General features: G+C 43.6%; 1 protein-coding gene across 2 annotated transcripts in view; it reads right to left on the reverse strand.

Moving 5' to 3' along the window:
- The window catches only part of LOC140478698 (sodium/hydrogen exchanger 9-like), a 480,261-nt gene that overhangs the window by 214,152 nt on the left and 246,217 nt on the right, over positions 1–19,892 (reverse strand). For both annotated transcript variants that reach the window (XM_072572000.1, XM_072572001.1), the window contains exon 10: positions 8,605–8,718. In XM_072572000.1, coding sequence (XP_072428101.1) covers positions 8,605–8,718 — 114 coding nt within the window. The remainder of the gene's footprint in view (positions 1–8,604; positions 8,719–19,892) is intronic.

The raw sequence follows: 19,892 nt of genomic DNA on the forward strand, positions 1-19,892 counted from the left end.
CAGGCTTCTGCTCAAGTTCTGGTGAATAGTCATCCAGACTCAAAACATTTGCTTGCTCTCTCTCCACGGATGCTGTCTGACCTGCTGTGATCTCTGGCATTTGTTGTTTTCAGTTCAGATTCCAGCCTCTGTTGTAATTTGTTCCTATACTGCTCTCAAGATCCTGCCTTCTGGACTTGACTGTGACCGACACGGCAATGACACTGTATTATTACTCATCCTCTCTCCTTCCTACTCCAACATTTACTGTTACATACTCAAACACAGAATTACAGGTAGTGTTACAGTGCAGGGGAGGCCATTCAGTCCATCGTGCCTGCCCCAGCTCTTCAAAGGAGCATCATTACCGATTGCCACTCTCCTGCCTTTTCCCCACACCTTCACATGCCATTTCCAGCCAAATAACCATCCAATACCCTCCTGAATGTTCCAGTTTAACCTGCCTCCACCACATTCCCAGGCAGTGCATTCCAGACCCTGACCACTGTCAAACAGTGTGGTGCTGGAAAAGCACAGCTGGCCAGGCAGCATCCAAGGAGCAGGAGTGTCGATATTTCAGGCATAAGCACTTGAAGAAGAGCTGATGAAGAGATTATGCTCAAAACATCGACTCTCCTGCTCCTCGGATGCAGCCTGACTGACTGTGCTTTTCCAGCATCACACTTTTTGACTTCGATCTCCAGCATCTGCAGTCCCCTCACTTCCCAACTCAATCTAGTCCCACCCTCCAGCACCCGGCCCATATCCCTCCAAACCCTTCCTATTCATATACCCATCCAGATGCCTTTTAAATTCTGTAATTGTACCAGCCTCCACCACTTCCTCTGGCAGCTCATTCCACACACGTACCACCCTCTGCGTGAAAAAGTTGCTCCTTAGGTCTCTTTTAGATCTTTCCCCTCTCACCCTAAACCTATGCCCTCTAGTTCTGGACTCCCCAACCCCAGGGAAAAGACTGCCTGTTTACCCTATCCATGCCCCTCATAATTTTGTAAACCTCTATAAGGTCACCCCTCAGCCTCCGACGCTCCAGGGAAAACAGCCCCAGCCTGTTCAGCCTCTCACTGTAGCTCAAATCCTCCAACCCTGGTAACATCCTTGTAAATCTTTTCTGAACCCTTTCAAGTTTCACAACATCTTTCCGATAGGAAGGAGACCAGAATTGCACACAATATTCCAACAGCGGCCTATTCAATGTCCTGTATAGCTGCAACATGACCTCCCAACTCCTGTACTCAATACTCTGACCAATAAAGGAAAGCATACCAAACGCCTCCTTCACTATCCTATCTAGCTGCGACTCCACTTTCAAGGAGCTATGAACCTGTATTCCAAGGTCTCTTTGTTCAGCAACACTCCCTAGGACTTTACCATTAAGTGTATAAGTCCAGCTAAGATTTGCTTTCCCAAAATGCAGCACCTCGCATTTATCTGAATCAAACTCCATCGGCCACTTCTCAGCCCATTGGCCCATCTGGTCCAGATCCTGTTGTAATCTGAGGTAACCCTCTTCGCTGTCCACTACACCCCCAATTTTGGTGTCATCTGCAAACTTACTAACTGTACCTCTTATGTTTGCATCCAAATCATTTATGTAAATGACAAAAAGTAGAGGGCCCAGCACCGATCCTTGTGGCACTCCACTGGTCACAGGCCTCCAGTCTGAAAAACAACCCTCCACCACCACCCTCTGTCTTCTACCTTTGAGCCAGTTCTATATCCAGTATTGAGTGGAGAAATTGGCAGCACTTGTGGGGAGAGAAGCAAAAACATTTTATTTTGATCAATCCTTTTGTTAATTCTCATAGAGAGAAAGCATAACTGTTCTGAAGGACAGTCATATTGGACTTGAAACATTAACTCTGTTTCTCTCTCTGCAGATGCTGCCAGACCTGCTGAATTTCTCCAGCAATATGTGAGAGCGTGTGGGCAAGTGGAGCTGAATCCACGAGAAGATCAGCCATGATCTTATTGAGTCGTGGAGCAGGCTCAAAGGGCCGGACGGCCTACTCCTGCTCCTGGTTCTTATGACCTTAGGTGTATTGGTTTCAGATTTCCAACATCTGCAATATTTTTGGTTTCATTCTGTTTTCAGGGAGGCTGCAGGACTGGGACAAACAAGTGACAGATGGAATACAATATGGGAAAGTGTGAGGTTATGCACTTTGGTGGGAAGCATAGAGGCACAGGCTATTTTCTAAGTGGGGAAAGGCTTTGGAAATCACTTCAGAGTATTAGATCAGGATTCCTTGAAGACTAACTTGCAGGTTCACTTGGCAGTTAGGAAGACAAATGCAATGTTAGCCTTCATCTCAAGAGTTATGCAACAGCAGACATGTATTGCTGATGACATATAATAATATGGTCAGACTGCATTCGGAATATCATGAGCACTTTTAGCCTCCCCTTCATTTGAGGGGGTTCCAGAGGAGCTTCACAAGAATGATTCTGGGGATGAAGGGCTTGTCACATGAGGAGCGGTTGAGGATTCTCGGTCAGTACTCAGAGTTTAGAAGGATGAGGGTAGATATGACAAAAACTGAGAGAACACTAAGAGGCCTCGATACAGTAGATGTGGAGAAGATGTTTCTATTAGTAGGAGAGACTAGGACCCAAAGGCACAGCCTCAGAGTGAAGGGACCATCTTTAGAACTGAGATGAAGAGGAACTTCTCCTGCTAGAGGGTGGTGAATCTGTGGAACTCATTACTGCAGAGGGCTATGGAGGCCAAGTCATTGAGTGCCTTTAAGATAGAGACAGATGGGTTCTTGTTTGGCAAAGGGATCAAGAAGTATGGGAGAACGCAGGAGATTAGGATTGAAACATGACTGAATGGCCTAGCAGATTTGATGGGCTGAATGGCCTAATTCTTCTCCTGCACCTTATGGGCTTTCAAGATGTCAAGCACTCCATCAATTACTCAACAGGATTGGACAGTATCGTCCTCTCAACTGGTTGGATCTGTCTAGTTTTACTTCAAATCAGAACCTCATGCCAAAGCTGTAGTCATTTGGCTCTTTGTATGTTTAACTGTCAGATCTCCTCATACCCTGCGGGTCTCCCACACATTTACAATTGCACCGGGTTCAACGTGCAAGTCACACACTCCTGACAGATTGCCGACAGAGCTTTTTGCTTTGGCCTATGTTGTGCTATAAAATTCGTCAAGTCGTCAAGGGAGGGACAAAATTACTGGGGAACCTGGTGGATCCCTCTTAATAACAAAATAAAACAATACAGAGCCTGTTGTCTTAACCAATAAAGCAGCCATTGAGCTAATCCTGGTCATTTGACAGTTCAGTTACAGTCTGACCCAGCAGCATGCGAAACAATGGAATATGTGTACTGTTAACAATTACATACACAACCTGCAGAATTCAACATCTTCATCTTACAGTTAGCCGAGCTCCAAGTTGAAAAGGGTCGCATTAGAAACAATTTCTGTGGCACAATAAAGATCAGAAATCAGATCTGAGCTGCGCTACCCCGACAATTGTAAAACGGAGTGAGCCTTGGATCAATGGAACTTTCTGGTAAATTGACAGTTGACTTTTCTCTTGGAGTGAACTACTTCTGTTACTTTCCTTGCCCTGATTTTTTTTAAAGAAACAGGCCATTCAGCCCAACATGTCCACACTGACCCTCCCAAGAGCATTCCATAGAGACTCATCCCCCTACCCTATCCCTATAACCCTACATTTCCCATGACCAATGCATCTAACCTACACATTCCTGGACTCTATGAGCAATTTCAACCCATTGTCACATCGTGATTACCAACTGAACCGAATTATTAAGACTCTGTATCCCCTGTAATTCATCCCACTCCCTCAACACAAAGAATTGTCTGCTATTTCCCTGGGGTGGGGGAGTCCAGAACTAAAGGGCATAGGTTTAGGGTGAGAGGGGAAAGATACAAAAGGGACATAAGGGGGAAATTCTTTCATGCAGAGGGTGGCGTGTATATGGAATGAGCTGCAAGAGGAAGTGGTGGTTACTGGCACAATTGCAAAATTTAAGAGGCATTTGGATGGGTATATGAATATGAGGGGTTTGGAGGGGTATGGGTCGGGTGCTGGCAGGTGAAACTACATTGGGTTGGGATATCTGGTCGGCGTGGACGAGATGGACCGAAGGGTCAGTTTCTGTGCTATAAATGTCTATAACTCTAATACAATAGACAATAGGTGCAGGAGTAGGCCATTCTCCCCTTCGAGCCTGCATCACCATTCAATATGATCATGGCTGATCATCCATAATCAGTATCCTCTTCCTGCTTTATCTCCGTAACCCTTGATTCCACAATCCTTGAGAGCTCTATCCAACTCTTTCTTAAATGAATCCAGAGACTGGGCTTCCACTGCCCTCTGGGGCAGAGCATTCCACACAGCCACCACTCTCTGGGTGAAGAAGTTTCTCCTCATCTCTGTCCTAAATGGTCTACCCCCGTATTTTTCAACTGTGTCCTCTGGTTCAGCACTCACCCATCAGCGGAAACATGTTTCCTGCTGCCAGAGTGTCCAATCCTTTCATAATCGTATATGTCCCAATCAGATCCCCTCTCAGTCTTCTAAACTCAAGGGTATACAAGCCCAGTCGGTCCAGTCTTTCAGTGTAAAGTAATCCTGCCATTCCAGGAATTGACCTCGTGAACCTACGCTGCACTCCCTCAATAGCCAGAATGTCTTTCCTCAAATTTGGAGACCAGAACTGCACACAGTACTCCAGGTGTGGTCTCACCAGGGCCCTCTACAGCTGCAGAAGAACCTCTTTGCTTCTATACTCAATCCCTCTTGTTATTAAGGCCAGCATGCTATTAGCCTTCTTCACCACCTGCTTGTACCTGTATGCTTACCTTCATTGACTGGTGTACAAGAACACCCAGAACTCTCTGTACAGCCCCTTTACCTAAATTAATTCCATTGAGGTAGTAATCTGCCTTCCTATTCTTGCCACCAAAGTGGATAACCATACATTTATCCACATTAAACTGCATCTGCCATGCCTCTGACCACTCATCTAACCTATCCAGGTCACCCTGTGATCTCCTAACATCCTCCTCACATTTCACCCTGCCACCCAGCTTAGTATCATCTTCAAATTTGCTAATGTTCTTACTAATACCATCTTCTGTATCATTAATATATAGTGTAAAAAGCTGCGGTCCCAGCACTGATCCCTGCAGTACCCCACTGGTCACTGCTTGCCATTCCGAAATGGAGCCGTTTATCACTACTCTTTGTTTCCTATCAGCCAACCAACTTTCAATCCGTTAGTACTTTGCCCCCAATACCGTGCGCCCTAATTTTACTCACTAACCTCCGATGTGGGACTTTACCAAACACTTTCTGAAAGTCCAGGTACACTACATCTACTGGATCTCCCTCGTCCATCTTCAGAGTTACATCCTCAAAAAATTCCAGAAGATTAGTCAAGCGCGAATTCCCCTTCATAAATCCATGCTGACTCTGACCTATCCTGTTACTACTATCCAGATGTGTCATAATTTCATCCTTTATAATTGACTCCACCATCTTTCCCACCATTGAGGTCAGACTAACTGGTCTATAATTTCCTGCTTTCTCTCTCCCATCTTTCTTAAAAAGTGGTACAACATTAGCCACCCTCCAATCCGCAGGAACCGACCCCGAATCTATTGAACTCTGGAAAATAATCACCAACGCATCCACGATTTCTCGAGCCACCTCCTTCAGTACCCTGGGATGTAGACCATCAGGCCCCGGGGACTTATCAACCTTCAGACTTAACAGTCTCTCCAACACCAATTCGTGGAAAATATAAATTCCCTTCAGTTCAGGTCCTTCAGCCACTGTTACCTCAGGGAGATTGCTTGTGTCTTCCCCAGTGAACACAGATCTGAAATACCAAATCAATTCTTCAGACATTTCTTTGTTCCCCGTAATATATTCCCCTGTTTCTGTCTTCAAGGGCCCAATTTTAGTCTTAACCATGTTAAATCAATAACTCATTGCACTGGAAATTATGACTTTAGTGTGCTGAATGATTCAATGCAGAAACTTTGACATTTTATTCAGGTTTTGGTATGAAGGTCTTTCGGTTTGCTGGTTATAAATGTCCTAAATTGCAGGAGAGGGGTATGCTTTATGAAGAGAGATCGAAAGGTTTAGGCCCAAACTTGCTGGAGTTTAGAAGAAAGAGAGAAAATCTAATAGAGATGTTTAAGGTACATAAGGGGGCTGATAAAGTACATGTAGTGAGGATGTTTCCAAAGGGGGCAGTTTAGAATGGGAGGTCATAGTTTTAGGAAAAGGGGCAGTATATTTAAAACAGCGCTGAGGAGGAATTACTGTCAAATATCTGTGGAATTCATTCCACAGGAGTGTGGTGGATGCTGGGATATAGAGTATATTTGAGGAGATAGAGACAGACAGATATTTAATTAGTAATTGAGTGAAGGTTATGGAGAACAGACAAGAAAGTGGAGTTGAGGCCAAAATGAGATGAGCCACGATTGTGTTAAATGGTGCAGCAGGGTCGAGGGGCTGAATGGCTCCAGTATGTGAAGGTGAAGGGACGACCAGATTATAGCAGGCTATGGTAATTTAAAGATTGAATTTGAAAAGCTGTTGAGAGCTCTCCAGATTCCGATGTCAGGAAGTGGAACATGCCAATCGGTCTATGACCATGCTTAGTATCATTTACAGCCCCTTATTACATTGCTATCCATGGAAACCAAGCCCCTCCATTCCAAAAGTGGACTCAGTTCAGAGTTGAGTCCACAAAAGAAAGTTATTCTGCAGTCAACCATTCCAAATCCGATCTGGTTAACGCAGACAGAAGCACAGAACAACAGCAATAGGCTCCTCGGTTCTTTCAGCCCATTCAATACGATGGTGACTCATCCCCCATCTCAAAGCCATATTGCCACTCTCTCCTCCCATACCCCTTGATGCCTCTTGGGGTTAGAATTTTATCCACTCACCATTGATGTTTCAGCCTCTCCCAACCAGTCATTTCTCCTATTACGATCCATAAACAATAAGGAATAGGAACAGGAGTAGGCCATTCGGCCCTTCAATCCTGCTCCAACTTTCAATGGGATCATGGCTCATCCAACATTCCTCACCTCAACTTTCCTGTGTTTTCCCTATCAGCCTTGATTCCCCGACAGACCGAGAATCTATCTCAGCCTTAAATATAGACAAGAACTCTACCCCACGGCTCTCTGTGGCAAGGAGTTCCAAAGACTCTCAACACTCAGAGTAAAGAAGTTCCTCCTCATCTCATGGAAGTGCACAACACAGAAAGCTAGCCCTTGGGTTCAGCAGGTAATCAGGAAGGCAAAAGGAATATTGGTCCTTATTCCAAGAGGTTTGGAGTCAAAGAGGAGGGAATTCTTATCTACTGCATCTTACCCACATCTTTACTACTTCAAGTTCAGCTGGTGGAGATAGAGTATGATTAATATCCAATGGGGTAAGTCATTGATCAACAAATTTGGAGGGACTATCTGCTAGCACCACCCACTGGTCCAAGATCATTCTTAAAAGCAAAGATATTTCCTTCACTCAGGAATTTTCTCCCTCTCCTGGCCTCCCTCCCTCTCTTACCAAGTGTAGCAGGAGCTCAGAGACACCCTGACTGCCTTTGAAACACCAGGATTGGATGAGCAGCAGTTTGCTCCAGATAATCATAGCTAAGACCAAAGCTGTAGTCTTCAGTTCTCACTGCAAACTTCATGCTCCCAATTCCATCCCCCTCTCTCTCCAATCACTTTCCCAGATGGAGTCAGACTGCCTCCAACACACTGACCTGTTCAGCCCTGAGCTAAGTATTTATCCAGAGATATTCTTTGTAATGAAGGTCAACCACTTCCACCTCTGATACATGGCTATATCTTGTGCTGCTCAAACCTTCATTCAGACCCAGTTGCTAATTGATATCACATTTGGAGCCTCATCCTTCAGCTCTGAGTAAGTGCCCAAGAGTATCCAAAGCACTGTTGCTGATATTCCAGAATGCAAATGGCTATTCTCACCCCTCACTATAGTTCTCACTAACCCACATGAGCTCACAATTGCCCCAAGGTTAGCACTGCAGAATCCTCACCTTCGTTTTAAACCTCTCATTACTCCTACCCTCCAACCCTGACTCCATCAACTCATTCCCCATCCCTCAAACTCAACCTTCCTCTGATTTTGAGGTTCTCAACTTCGTTCCCTCATTAACCTTTTCAGCTGCATTGGCTACTTACAGGGAATCCCATGCTCAAAGCCCTCCAGTTCCCTTCCTCTATTTGTCTCTTTTAAATTTGCCATGTTGGATTTCCTTACTCCCTCCTTGCTGTTTTCAAAGATAAAAGTGTTGTCACTGTCGTCAAACAAATTCCTGCGCGGAGCAAAAATGAGAACTGCAGATGCTGGAGATCAGAGACATGATCAGAGTGGTGCTGGAAAAGCACAGCAGGTCAGGCAGCATCCGAGGAGCAGGAGAATCGATGTTTCGGGCAGGAGCCCTTCATCAGGAGCCTCAGGTTAACAAAGAATTGAAACGTAAAATCAAACCGTCTCTCAATTTTCTCATTAGTGCAAAACCATAACAAAACGTTTCATAAAAGGATACAAAGGCTCCAAAAATGAAGAGTGCATTGAAGATGTGGTTCTGATAGGTGAACAGTGCAACACCCATGTAACAAAAGATGAAGTTTTCAGCCATGAAGTTCATAAACTCAAAAAGCTGCAAAATAAAAACATATACATTTGCTTGTTTTAACTTTAAGTTATTTCTCAGTAAAGCCAACACGATTTTAAATAAAACAGGAAGAAACTCAGCAGATCTGGCAGCATCTGAGGAGAAAAACCCAGATGACATTTTTGAGTCCAGTGACCCTTTATGCTGCCAGATGCTGAGTTTCTCCAGCATTTTCTGTTTTTGTTTTAGATTTTCAGAATTTGTTGTATTTGGCTTCACGTGAGTAACAATTTTAGAAGCCACTTTTAAGAACACACAACGAACAGCAAAGAATATTACATCAGAGGAACAGGCCCGTCGTCCCTCCAAGTCTGTGCCAATCCAGATCCTCTATCTAAACCTGTTGTCTATTTTCCAAGGATATATACCCCTCTGCTCCCTGCCCATTCATGTATTTGTCTAGATCCATCTTAAATGACACTATCATGCCCACCTCTACCATCTCCCCTGTCAATGCGTTCCAGGCACCCACAACCCTTTGTGTTAAGAACTTTCCAGTGAAATTTCCCTTAAACATTTCTCTTCTCACCTTGAACTCATGACTGCTAGTAATTGAGTCCCCCACTCTGGGAAAAAGCTTCTTGCTATCCACCCTGTCTATACCTCTCATGATTTTGTAGACCTCAATCAGGTTCCCCGGTCAACCTCCGTCTTTCGAATGAAAATAATCCTAATCGACTCAATCTCTCTTCACAGCTAGTCCCTCCATACCAGGCAACATCCTGGTGAATCTCCTCTTCACCCTCTCCAAAGCATCCACATCCTTCTGGTAATGAGGCGACCAGAACTGGACATAAATTTGTCCCCTTTAATTGGACCCACTCACTCCTATAATCAACATTCGCGGGATATAGACGTCGCTGGCTAGACCAGCATTTATTGCCTGTCCTTCATTGCCCAGAGGGCAGTTGGGAGTCAACCACATTGCTGTGCGTCTGGAGTCACATGGAGGCCAGACCAGGTAACAATGGCAGCTTCCTTCCCTGAAGAACATTCGTGAACCAGATGGGTTTTTCAAATAATCAACAACAATTTCATAGCCATCATTAGACTCTTAATTCCAGATTTTCATTTAATTCAAATTCACCATCTGCCACAGCAAAGTTTGAACCCAGATCCCCAAAAACAGGACCTCAATCCCTGGATTAACAGTCTCACAATAATGTCGCTAAATTATCACCTCCTCGATTTTGACCATCATCATCCTTTTCTGAGAGAGAACAGAATGGTGTCTTATTTTAAATTATTCTCCAGTCTCCCTTTCCACTGAACTTCAGAAGAATGAGGTGGGAATCTGACAGAAACATATAAAGTTCAAACAGGACTAGACACAGTAGACATATGATGGATATTCCTGACGACTGGGGAGTCCAGAACCGGGGTTTACAGTTTGAGGATACAGGGTCAGCCATTTCAGAATGAGATGAGGAGAAAGTTCTTCACCCAGAGAGTGGGGAGCCTGTGGAACTTTCTGTCACAGAAAGCAGTTGAGGGTGTCACAATGCTGGCCTTTTTACAAGGTTACTATGACTTTGAGTGTTTTTTCAGAGAGGGGATAATTGGCCAGGCTCTAACTAGGTTGGGTTTGAAAGGTTTATTGGGGCCCTTTTTGGAGCTAGCCTTCGTTTAGATTAGAGTTTTTGATTCAGTTCAGTAGCAGTGTGTGTGAAGGATGGCTGCAGGGATAAGTCCAGCCAGGAATGCTCTCTCTAACTTCAAGTCTGTAAGCCATGGTTTGTTCCATTTTTACTCTTTGTGCTAAGGGGTGCATTTATTGGGGCTGTTGCAAGTATTTTCACAATAGCATCATTAAGTCAGGATAATCTGTCATGTTTTTGGTTTGGAGAAATTATCTGGTATTCTATTTTCTATTCTTTGTGTTTCATTCCACAATTTTGTAAAAAAAAAAGTTCTGTTTGTTTAAAACTTGGCAGTTGAATCAGCTAATTCACTCCAGGAATATCCATGATACAGTTACGTAAAACAAATTGCAAAGTTACGGTCTGGGCTACCTGCTTAAAAATGTTTTGATGGGTCGGGCCTGGTCCGTAACAGGGTCAAAACACTGAATGTTTTCAAGAAGGAGTTGGAAAAAAGTTCTTCAAGGGATCAAAAGATATGGAGAGAAAGCCAGAACAGGTCACTGAGTTGGACTGTCAGTCATGGTCATCGCGAATGGCATTGGGTCATGGGTGACAAGTTCCAACTGAGAAAGTTGAGCACACAAGTCTCACCTGTACCAGACTGAGTAAGTCCTGCAGTACTGAAGCTGCTAAACCAAGCCCTGTCTGTCTCTCAGGAGTTGGAAAAGGTCCCTATGAAATTATTTCCATAAGACCAGAAGTAAACCATTCAGCCCATCAAGCCTATTCCACCACTCAATGAGATCATGGCTCTTTTGATAATCATAGACTCATAGAATTCCTACAGTGTTGAAGACCATTCAGCCCATCGAGTCTGCACTGACCCTCCGAAGTGCATCCCACCTAGACCCATCCCCCCCCCCCCTTCCTATCCCTGCAACATTGCAAATCCCATAGCCAATCTACCTAACCTGCACATCTTTGGACTGTGGGAGGAAATCGGAGCACTCGGACACAGAGAGGCAAACTCCCACAGACAGTTGCCAGTGGGTGGAATGGGCGCTATGAGGCAGCAATGATCTACTGTGCCACCCTGGAATCGTTGAATCTAGAGTCCTGTCTTTGCTCCATCAGCCCCGATTCCTCTACTGATTAGCTCTGTACGCAGAGTAAATCCTCTGTATCCATGAAATGGGAATTCACGTCTCTGTGCCAAAAACTACATAACAACGAAGTTCAACATCTGCGCGAGAAGCTCAAGCATCTGTGACTTTTAACCTATTTTTAAATGAGCTCTGCACTTGCAAAATTGTTCATTCGCGTGGGTTCTTTGGAACAGAACCTTTGCGGATACGGAGGAATGACCATATTAGTGACCCCGCCCTCTCCAGTAAAACACCGCCCAGATTCACTATCCTCAGAAAAGAAATTCCTCCTCATCTCTGTCAAAATTATGCAGCCCCTTATTCGGAAATGATGCCCTCTGATCCTAAATTCTCCTGCAAAGGGAAACAATCTTTCCACATCTAGATTCCCTTCGGCCCAACAAGGGGGGGGGGGGGGGGGGGGGGGGAACAGGACTCGATGCTCAGAGAGAGTCAGTGATTAGGGTGAGGGGAGAGGGGGGTTTCGAAAGGAGAGGGCCTAATCGGGCCTCGCTGCAAAAAGAAAACAAAGGGGCGGCACGGTGGCACAGTGGTTAGCACTGCTGCCTCACAGCGCCAGAGACCCGGGTTCAATTCCTGCATCAGACGACTGTCTGTGTGGAGATTACACATTCTCACTCTGTCTGCGTGGGTTTCCTCCGAGTGCCCCGATTTCTTCCCACAGTCCAAAAATGTGCAGGTTAGGTGAATTGGCCATGCTAAATTGCCCGTAGTGTTAGGTGGTGGGGTAAACGTAGGGGAATGGGTTTGGGTGGGTTGCTCTTCGGAGGGTCAGTGTGGACTTGTTGGGCCAAAGGGCCTGTTTCCACACTGTAAGTAATCTAATCTAAAAGCCCTCTGAAGAGTAACTCACCCAGACTCATTTCCCTACATTTACCTTGGACTAATACACTTAACACTATGGGCAATTTAGCATGGCTTATTCACCTAATCCTGCACATTTTTGGATTGTGGGAGGAAACCAGAGCACCTGAAGGTTTCCTTGCAGACATGGGGAGAATGTGTAAACTCCACACAGTCACCCAAGGTTGGAATTGAACCTGGGACCCGGCTGCTGTGAGGCAGCAGTGCTAACCACTGAGCCACTGTGCTGGCCCGAATCTACTCTCAAAAAAAAAGAATCTTGTCTGTTTCAATAAGATCATCCTTTATTCTTCTAAATTTCAATGAGTCCAGGCCCTCAACCTCTCCTCAAAAGAGAGTCCCTCTATAACCAGGATCAGCCGATTGAACCTTTTTCGGACTGCCTCCAGTGTGAGAATATCTTTCTTAGATAAAGCACCCAAAATTATTCGCAGTATCCTAGCTGTGCTCTGACTGGTATCTTGTAATATTTTCAGCAAAGCTTCTGTACTTTTAAACTCCATTTCTTCTGTAATAAAGATGTGGAGGTGCTGGTGTTGGACTGGAGTGGACAAAGTTAAAAATCACATAACACCAGGTTAGAGTCCAACAGGTGTATTTGGAAACACCATTTTGTTCAGAATATCATTTTAATTGCATGGCACTGTGATCTTCTGCTATAATTCTGTGTCTTATGATCCTGCCCTACTAGTTACCTGAAGGAGCAGCACTCTGAAAGCTAGTGCTTCCAAATAAATCTGCTGGACTATAACCTGGTGTTGTGTGATTTTTAATTCTGTAAAGACTAACATTTCAATTGCCTTCTCTTTCCCTCGCTGAACTTGGATGTTAGCTGTTTATGATCCATGAACAACAACTCCAATATCCCCCTGTTTTATAGATTTCTGCAGTGTTTCTCCATTCAAATAACATTGTGCTCTTCTATTCTTGCAGCCAAAGTACAAACTTAGATTTTACAACATAATACTCCACTTCGAAGATAAATTGAGGAGATACCATGATGTGCTGGCTAATATTTATCTCTCAATCAATTTTACTAAAAGAATGCTTCAGGTTCCCCTATTTTGGATCCTGTTTGCTTTGTTACACAGACAGTTTAATTGATAACTGAAAGGATCATTAGCATTACCTGAAGAAAACGCTAAGCTGAAAAACATAATTTAACCTCTTATGAACTCTTTAATGAACAGATTTTGTTTTCATTTGTAGTGCCAGATTAGCTGTATTTCTATGAATTCATCACAGATAAATACATTTGACTTAAGATGTGATCAGGGGGTGTGAAAGGGATATATAAATGAAAGTCTTACTTTCTTCCGAAGTTGATTAGAGCTGTACTAATTGGCTGCGAAGTGTGGTACTTTCCAATTTCTGAGTCAGGAGATGTGTTGGGGATGCTGCATGAATTTCAAACTACAATTCCAAATGTTAAATAAGATAATTCAAGACATTTTTCCAGAGTTTGATAGGTCTAGCCCATTGATGTGTGCTTAGTGACATTTAACCAGCACTTACACAGCTTGACAAAACCATGGTGTAATAACAAGAAACTTGGACAAAGTCGAGTGAATAAGTATCTCCTAAAGTCAATGTAACACCCTAATGCAACCAGTTTCTTGTACCCTGAAAGTGCACATTGGTTAGACACTGACAAAGGATTTTAAAAATTTGGTACTTTAATCAAGTGCTGATTGCAGTCCTTAAAAAGACTTTGGACAGTTGAAAATGCAACGCACTATCACTCATGGCTGTTTACAAAAAATAAAGAATGCTCTCTGATGGATCTCACTGAGATTCAGGTGATGTCAGAAAGAGAAACTCAAACACATCTGAAATCGAAGATGCATTATTGTCTTCAAATTCAGTGAGAATATCAACTTCTATTGATGACACAAAAAAAGTACAGATTTTCCTGCCAATGATTTGCCAAAGTTCCATCAGCATTAAAATGCGAAGATACCAAACGACAAAGGACAAAAGGAGTATTGACTGTTTTAACATGGCACTTTGAGGAACATCGATTTTCACAATGTAGAACTTGAAGGAGTATTAGACTTGTGAAGTCTGGATTTTGATTTTAATCCAGTCATTTTTGACCACAATTTCCAAGCAAGTGTAGTTCCTTTGTTTGCGATGAACATGCATTGAAACCATTATGAGTCAAGACAAGAAAGGTGCCCTTTGAATATTATTCAGTACAATTAAGCTCCTCACAGAGCACTGACATATCGAACCGGTTGAGAAAGGAGTGTTTGCTGGACTCAATAGTAATCACAATGCATGCAAGAGCTTGTGACAGATTCAGTGTCCTCTCTCTATTCAGGGGGAAAAAAGCGTTTGCATCTTCACACAAGTCGTCTCACAGATGTCACTTTGTGCACCTACACAGGAGCGATCTAAATTATGCAAGTGACCTTTACTGTGAAACTCCAAGTGGCAGGCTCATTAAAACCAGAACCTGTACATTAAAGGAGAACTGCTACAATCAGTGGCCAGTGAATGTGTTCTTAAAATATCACATATTTCTAAAGCTGCTCCTAAAGGTTAGAAAGAACAGTTTCTTTCCTGCTTCGATACATCTGGTCCATTCTGTGACAGAATCCAAATGTTCAGTCAATCACACTTTTTGCTTTGGATATTCAACTGTTAGTTTATTTTCCGGTTGCTAATCATTCTTTTCTCTTTCCTGTAAAGCTTAACTTTGAGGGTGGCATGGTGGCTCAGTGGTTAGCACTGCTGCCTCATAGTGCTAGGGACCCATGTTCGATTCCAGCCTCGGGCGACTGTCTGTGTGGAGTTTGCACATTCTCCCCGTGTCTGCGTGGGTTTCCTCCAGTTGCTTCGGATTCCTCCCCCAATCCAAAGATGTGCAGGTTAGGTAAATTGGCCATGCTAAATTACTCATCGTGTTCAGGGATGTGTAGGTTAGGCAGATTAGCTATGGGAAATGAAGGGTTGGGGTGGGGGGTGGGAGTGGGTCTGGGTTAGACGTTCTTCAGAGGGTTGGTGTGGACTCAATGGGCCGAATGGCCTGCTTTTGTACCATAGGGATTCTGCTCTGTGAGTTTTCTGAATACTCAATGATCTGGTTCCTTTTGCTATGGTTTCAGGTTCTGAAATACTTCACTGTATTGTTCTCTCATTCGACCTCTCCTGCTGTTCCCAGACTCTGTACCCGAGGGGAGTGAACATTTACTCATTTCCTGGTTACAAACCGACTCCAAAAGGATTCTTCTTCATTCCATAAATTTCTGAATTTTAAGTCTAGGTTGAAGAAAGAAACATGCTGGTGAATTTTTCCATTTTGCAAGAATATCAAATTTCAAAGGGGTTAACAATGCCAGAAGCTGCATGTATTCATGTCCTCTGCAGGCAAATGGGACTTTTTATTGAATTCGTCAAAAATTATCTGAACTTGTATTTTCCATGACAACATGATGACCAATCAGATTTCTCTTGCCAACCAATTAGTGTCCTATCTGCTCACAATATAAATTGCTACTCCTTTTGAAATTTGGCATTCTTGCATCTGTCCTGATGGAGTGCAAGATGAAAAACTTCAACAGCATGGTTTCGTTTTTCATGAATACAAACTTCTTTACTCCCTGCAATTGTTCTTGAATTTTGTGCAAAGTCTTTAGAATTAAGGCTGAGGGGTGACCTTACAGAGCTTTATAAAATCATGAGGGGATAAATAGACAAGGTCTTTCCCCTGGGGTGGGAGAGTCCAGAACTGGAGGGCATAGGTTTAGGGTGAGGGGGGAATAATTTAATTGACACCTTTGGGGCAACCTTTTCACGCAAAGGGTGGTGCGTGTATGGAATGAGCTGCCAGAGGAAGTGGAGGAGGCTGGTACAATTACAACATTTAAAAGGCATCTGGATGGGTATGTGAATAGGAAGGGTTTGGAGGGATATGGGCCAAGTGCTTGCAAATGGGACTAGATTAGGTTAGGATATCTGGTTGGCATGGATGAGTTGGACCGAAGGATATGTTTCCATGCTGTACATCTCTATGACTTTATGACTCTAATTGCTTCATCTCATCTAAGTTATAAGGATCATGTGTTGGCCCCAATGTCATTGGCTGTAGCTAGGGAGCAGGCTGGTGTGGGAGAGACAGATGAAGATTGATGGAACAGGCATGGGAACAGATTGCAACATGAACTGCTGATCGACATTCAGTTGCCTTGCCTGGGAACATCTATGTGTGAACCGCAGACCAGAAGAGGGTTAAACATGGCTGTGATGTCCTTGATGGTGAAGGAACTTAGTGACCTCTCACAAATCACTGGGGCTTTTATGCACCATTAGCAGCCTATGCCATGGATTCACAGTTTAGAATTGAGGCTGAGGGGGTGACCTTATAGAGGTTTATAAAATCATGAGGGGATAAATAGACAAGGTCTTTTCCCTGGGATGGGGGAGTCCAGAACTAGACGGCAAAGGCTTAGGGTGAGTTGGGAATAAGGGACCTAAGGGGTGTAGCAAATTCTGGCTTTTATCATACCATGTGCTGCCTGGGACACTAGACCTGGGCTGGGAGGGGAGAGGAAAGATGCAGCAGCGAGTTTGGAAAAAGACAGCCCTTAAAAGGTAATCGGAGAAAGACTTCAGATTTTTAAAAACCTCAGGGTTATTTTCTTGGCAGAATTTGCACATTTTTGTTTGTTTGTGGCTGAATCACAGCAGTTGATATTCAAGCACTGGACTACCAAGTTAAGACATGGACGTCCTGTCAAAGGTATGCACAACTAAAGATGGGCAAACAAGCAAACAGTTGTTTTGAATTGTTGGAGCAAAATATTATCAACTTGAAAAATTAGAAGAGAGAAGCAACATTTTATAGAAAAGAATGTTGATATTCAGGGTCTGGGTGCATTCACTGAGAAACATAAGACAGTTGGCATGAAAGCCATCAGGAATGCCTATGGTGTATTGACCTCCAATACAAGGGAATAACCAGAGTTTAAGAATAAGAAAGCCTGGCTACAGTCATGCAGGGCTTTAGTGATACCATACCTGGAATATAATGTGCAGTTCTTGGTCTCCATATTTAGACAAAGACACACTTATGTTGGGTCGGGGAGTGATACAATCAGCTAAGTGGCTAGATGGTTCATATGCAAATCAGATTGCAAACAACCAATGTCCATCCTGGTTGAGGTAGCCTTGAGGTAAGTCTCCTCGTGGTAAATAAAAGCGTAGCACCATTACATGGTTATGTCACTAATCCCCATGGACCTGCCTCGAGGAGGAGAACACATATACTTGCATCGGAGGCAAAAGTTCACCACATTGCTTCCTGGGGTGACAAGGTTGCCCAGTAATGAGAAACTGAGTAAACTTGGTCCCTATTCTCTGCTTTTAGAAGAATGGGAGGAGATCTCCTGAAATGTACCATATTCTGAAGGGGCTTAAGCTGACATGTGTGGGCAGAATCTCAGGATAAGGGCTGAATCATTGAGGTCTCAGATGAGGAGAAATTTCTTTGCCCAAAGGATTCTAAATCTTTGGAATTTTCTATCCTAGGGGCGGTTGGTGTTCTATGATTGAATACATTTGAGACTGAGATTGACAGAGTTTTGGTCTCTCAGGGTGGGAGCTTGGAGTTAAAACCGAATATAGCTATGAATGCATTGAATGGTGGATCAGGCAAAATGGGCTGTATGATATACTCCTGCTGCAACCTTTTATATTCTTGCGTGAAAGTTTGTCAGTTGCCTCTATGACTACTTCACAACTCATTCAATGCTCACATTGAGTTCAACTTTTCCTGCATGCAACAGATGCAAAATGTTTTGTGCATTGATAGTTGTCATAAAGTGCTGTTGTGAAAAGACAGCAGGCCCATTCATAATTTTGGTCCTGGTAAATCTTGCAGTTTTCTTGTTTTCAATTGATTCCACAAACCTAGAAAGGTGAAAGCAGCAACTTGCCTTGCTGACTCAAAACAGCCAAGACTTGTAACTCCTCAAAATAATAACACCACACATTTTGATTGACTGCACAGCAGCTTATCTTGAAATGTTAGGTGAACATAGGAACAAGAACAGAATATTTAGCCCCTTGAGCTTGTTACAATTTGAGATCTTTGCAAACGCAGCATGCCTGATGGTACTTGTATTATTGCTTTTGGAGATAACTGGACCCTTCTTTCGACTTCTAATGACTTTATGCCCAGGAGCAGTTCCTCTCCCCATCATTATAATACTAACGTCAGTACTCATGACAAAACAGATCAGTGCATGCACAACAGACGTGTTTCTGTCTTGGCCTTTCCTGCCTGCATCAACGAGGTTTTGGGGTTAATTTGGAAAGTTCGGAACGTTAGCAGTTTCTATTCACTGGTGACATCAATTTAAGGGATATAGTTCAGTGATTCTTAGCTTCTTGCATAGCTCTTGCAACCCAGGCCACCAGAAATTAGGGACGCTAGGCTGCTTAAAAATACATTTTCTTTTTGTATACAGGCACTTGTAGGGTGCCAGTCAGTTGCAATCTAGAGAGTAAGTCAGCAAAGAATTCTTATGATATCTTGAACCATGACAACAGATTCCTCATATTGAATTAAAAAGCAAAATACAGCGGAGGGTGGAAATCAGAAACAGGCACTAAGAATGCTGGAGAAACTCAGAACCTTTGAAGAAGAATATATCAAATCTGAAACTTTAACTCTGTTTCTCTCTTCACAGATGCTGCCAGACCTGCTGAGTTTCTCCAGAATTCTCTGTTTGCCTCCTATTAAGTTACTGCTTGAATTACTTGGCCAGCTATGTGTTTTCTTTCACAGTATACAGTTCGTGGACTATTTTAAAAAAAAACAATTTCTAAAATAACTATTTTATCTTAGTACAGAAGAGGGACAAGGTGAACCAACACACACATTTTTAAGCTCTGCTCTCCAGCATCTGCAGTCCTCACTTTCTCCAAGGTTAACCAAAGACAATAATGAGATAATGGTGACTGTTTTCATGAAGGAATTATATTTAGATCTTTTGGGTAAAGGGATGAAAGGGAATGGGAAGAAAGTAGGAACAGGGGACTGAGTTGAATGAACAGCCATGACCATGTTGAACGGTGGAGCATTCTCGAAGGGCTGAATGGCCTATTCGTGCTCCTATTTCCTGTTACTAAGTGCTTGAAAGCTTATTCTCATTGAAGTAATTGGACTGTATTTAAGAGAAGGAAGGGCACTTCCTTTGGAGGGAGGGGGGGGTCAGGAGGGGGTAGAGGTCCCATCTGCTGAAAGCTGCCAACCTTTATTGAACTCTGCAATGCCACTGGAGAGGTGGTGCGGTTACTTCACTCACCCAGAAACAGGAGGGCGATCGGAGGAAGAGTATGGCTAGGGATGTCACATCGGGAGGTGTGGCAAGGCTTGCTCTCAGCAGCCCTCCCCATTCCCTACCCCGTTTCTCAGGCAGGTACTAAATGAGCTTACTAGCCAGGCTTCCAGCAAGGGGACAGGCTCACACACTGCTGAGTGAATGCCAATGGCAATGGACTGACGTCCTTGCATGAGCATTCATTTCCAATTTCAGTG

Source organism: Chiloscyllium punctatum, chromosome 6 (genome assembly GCF_047496795.1).
Source record: "Chiloscyllium punctatum isolate Juve2018m chromosome 6, sChiPun1.3, whole genome shotgun sequence".
In the NCBI taxonomy this organism is placed as follows: Eukaryota; Metazoa; Chordata; class Chondrichthyes; order Orectolobiformes; family Hemiscylliidae; genus Chiloscyllium; species Chiloscyllium punctatum.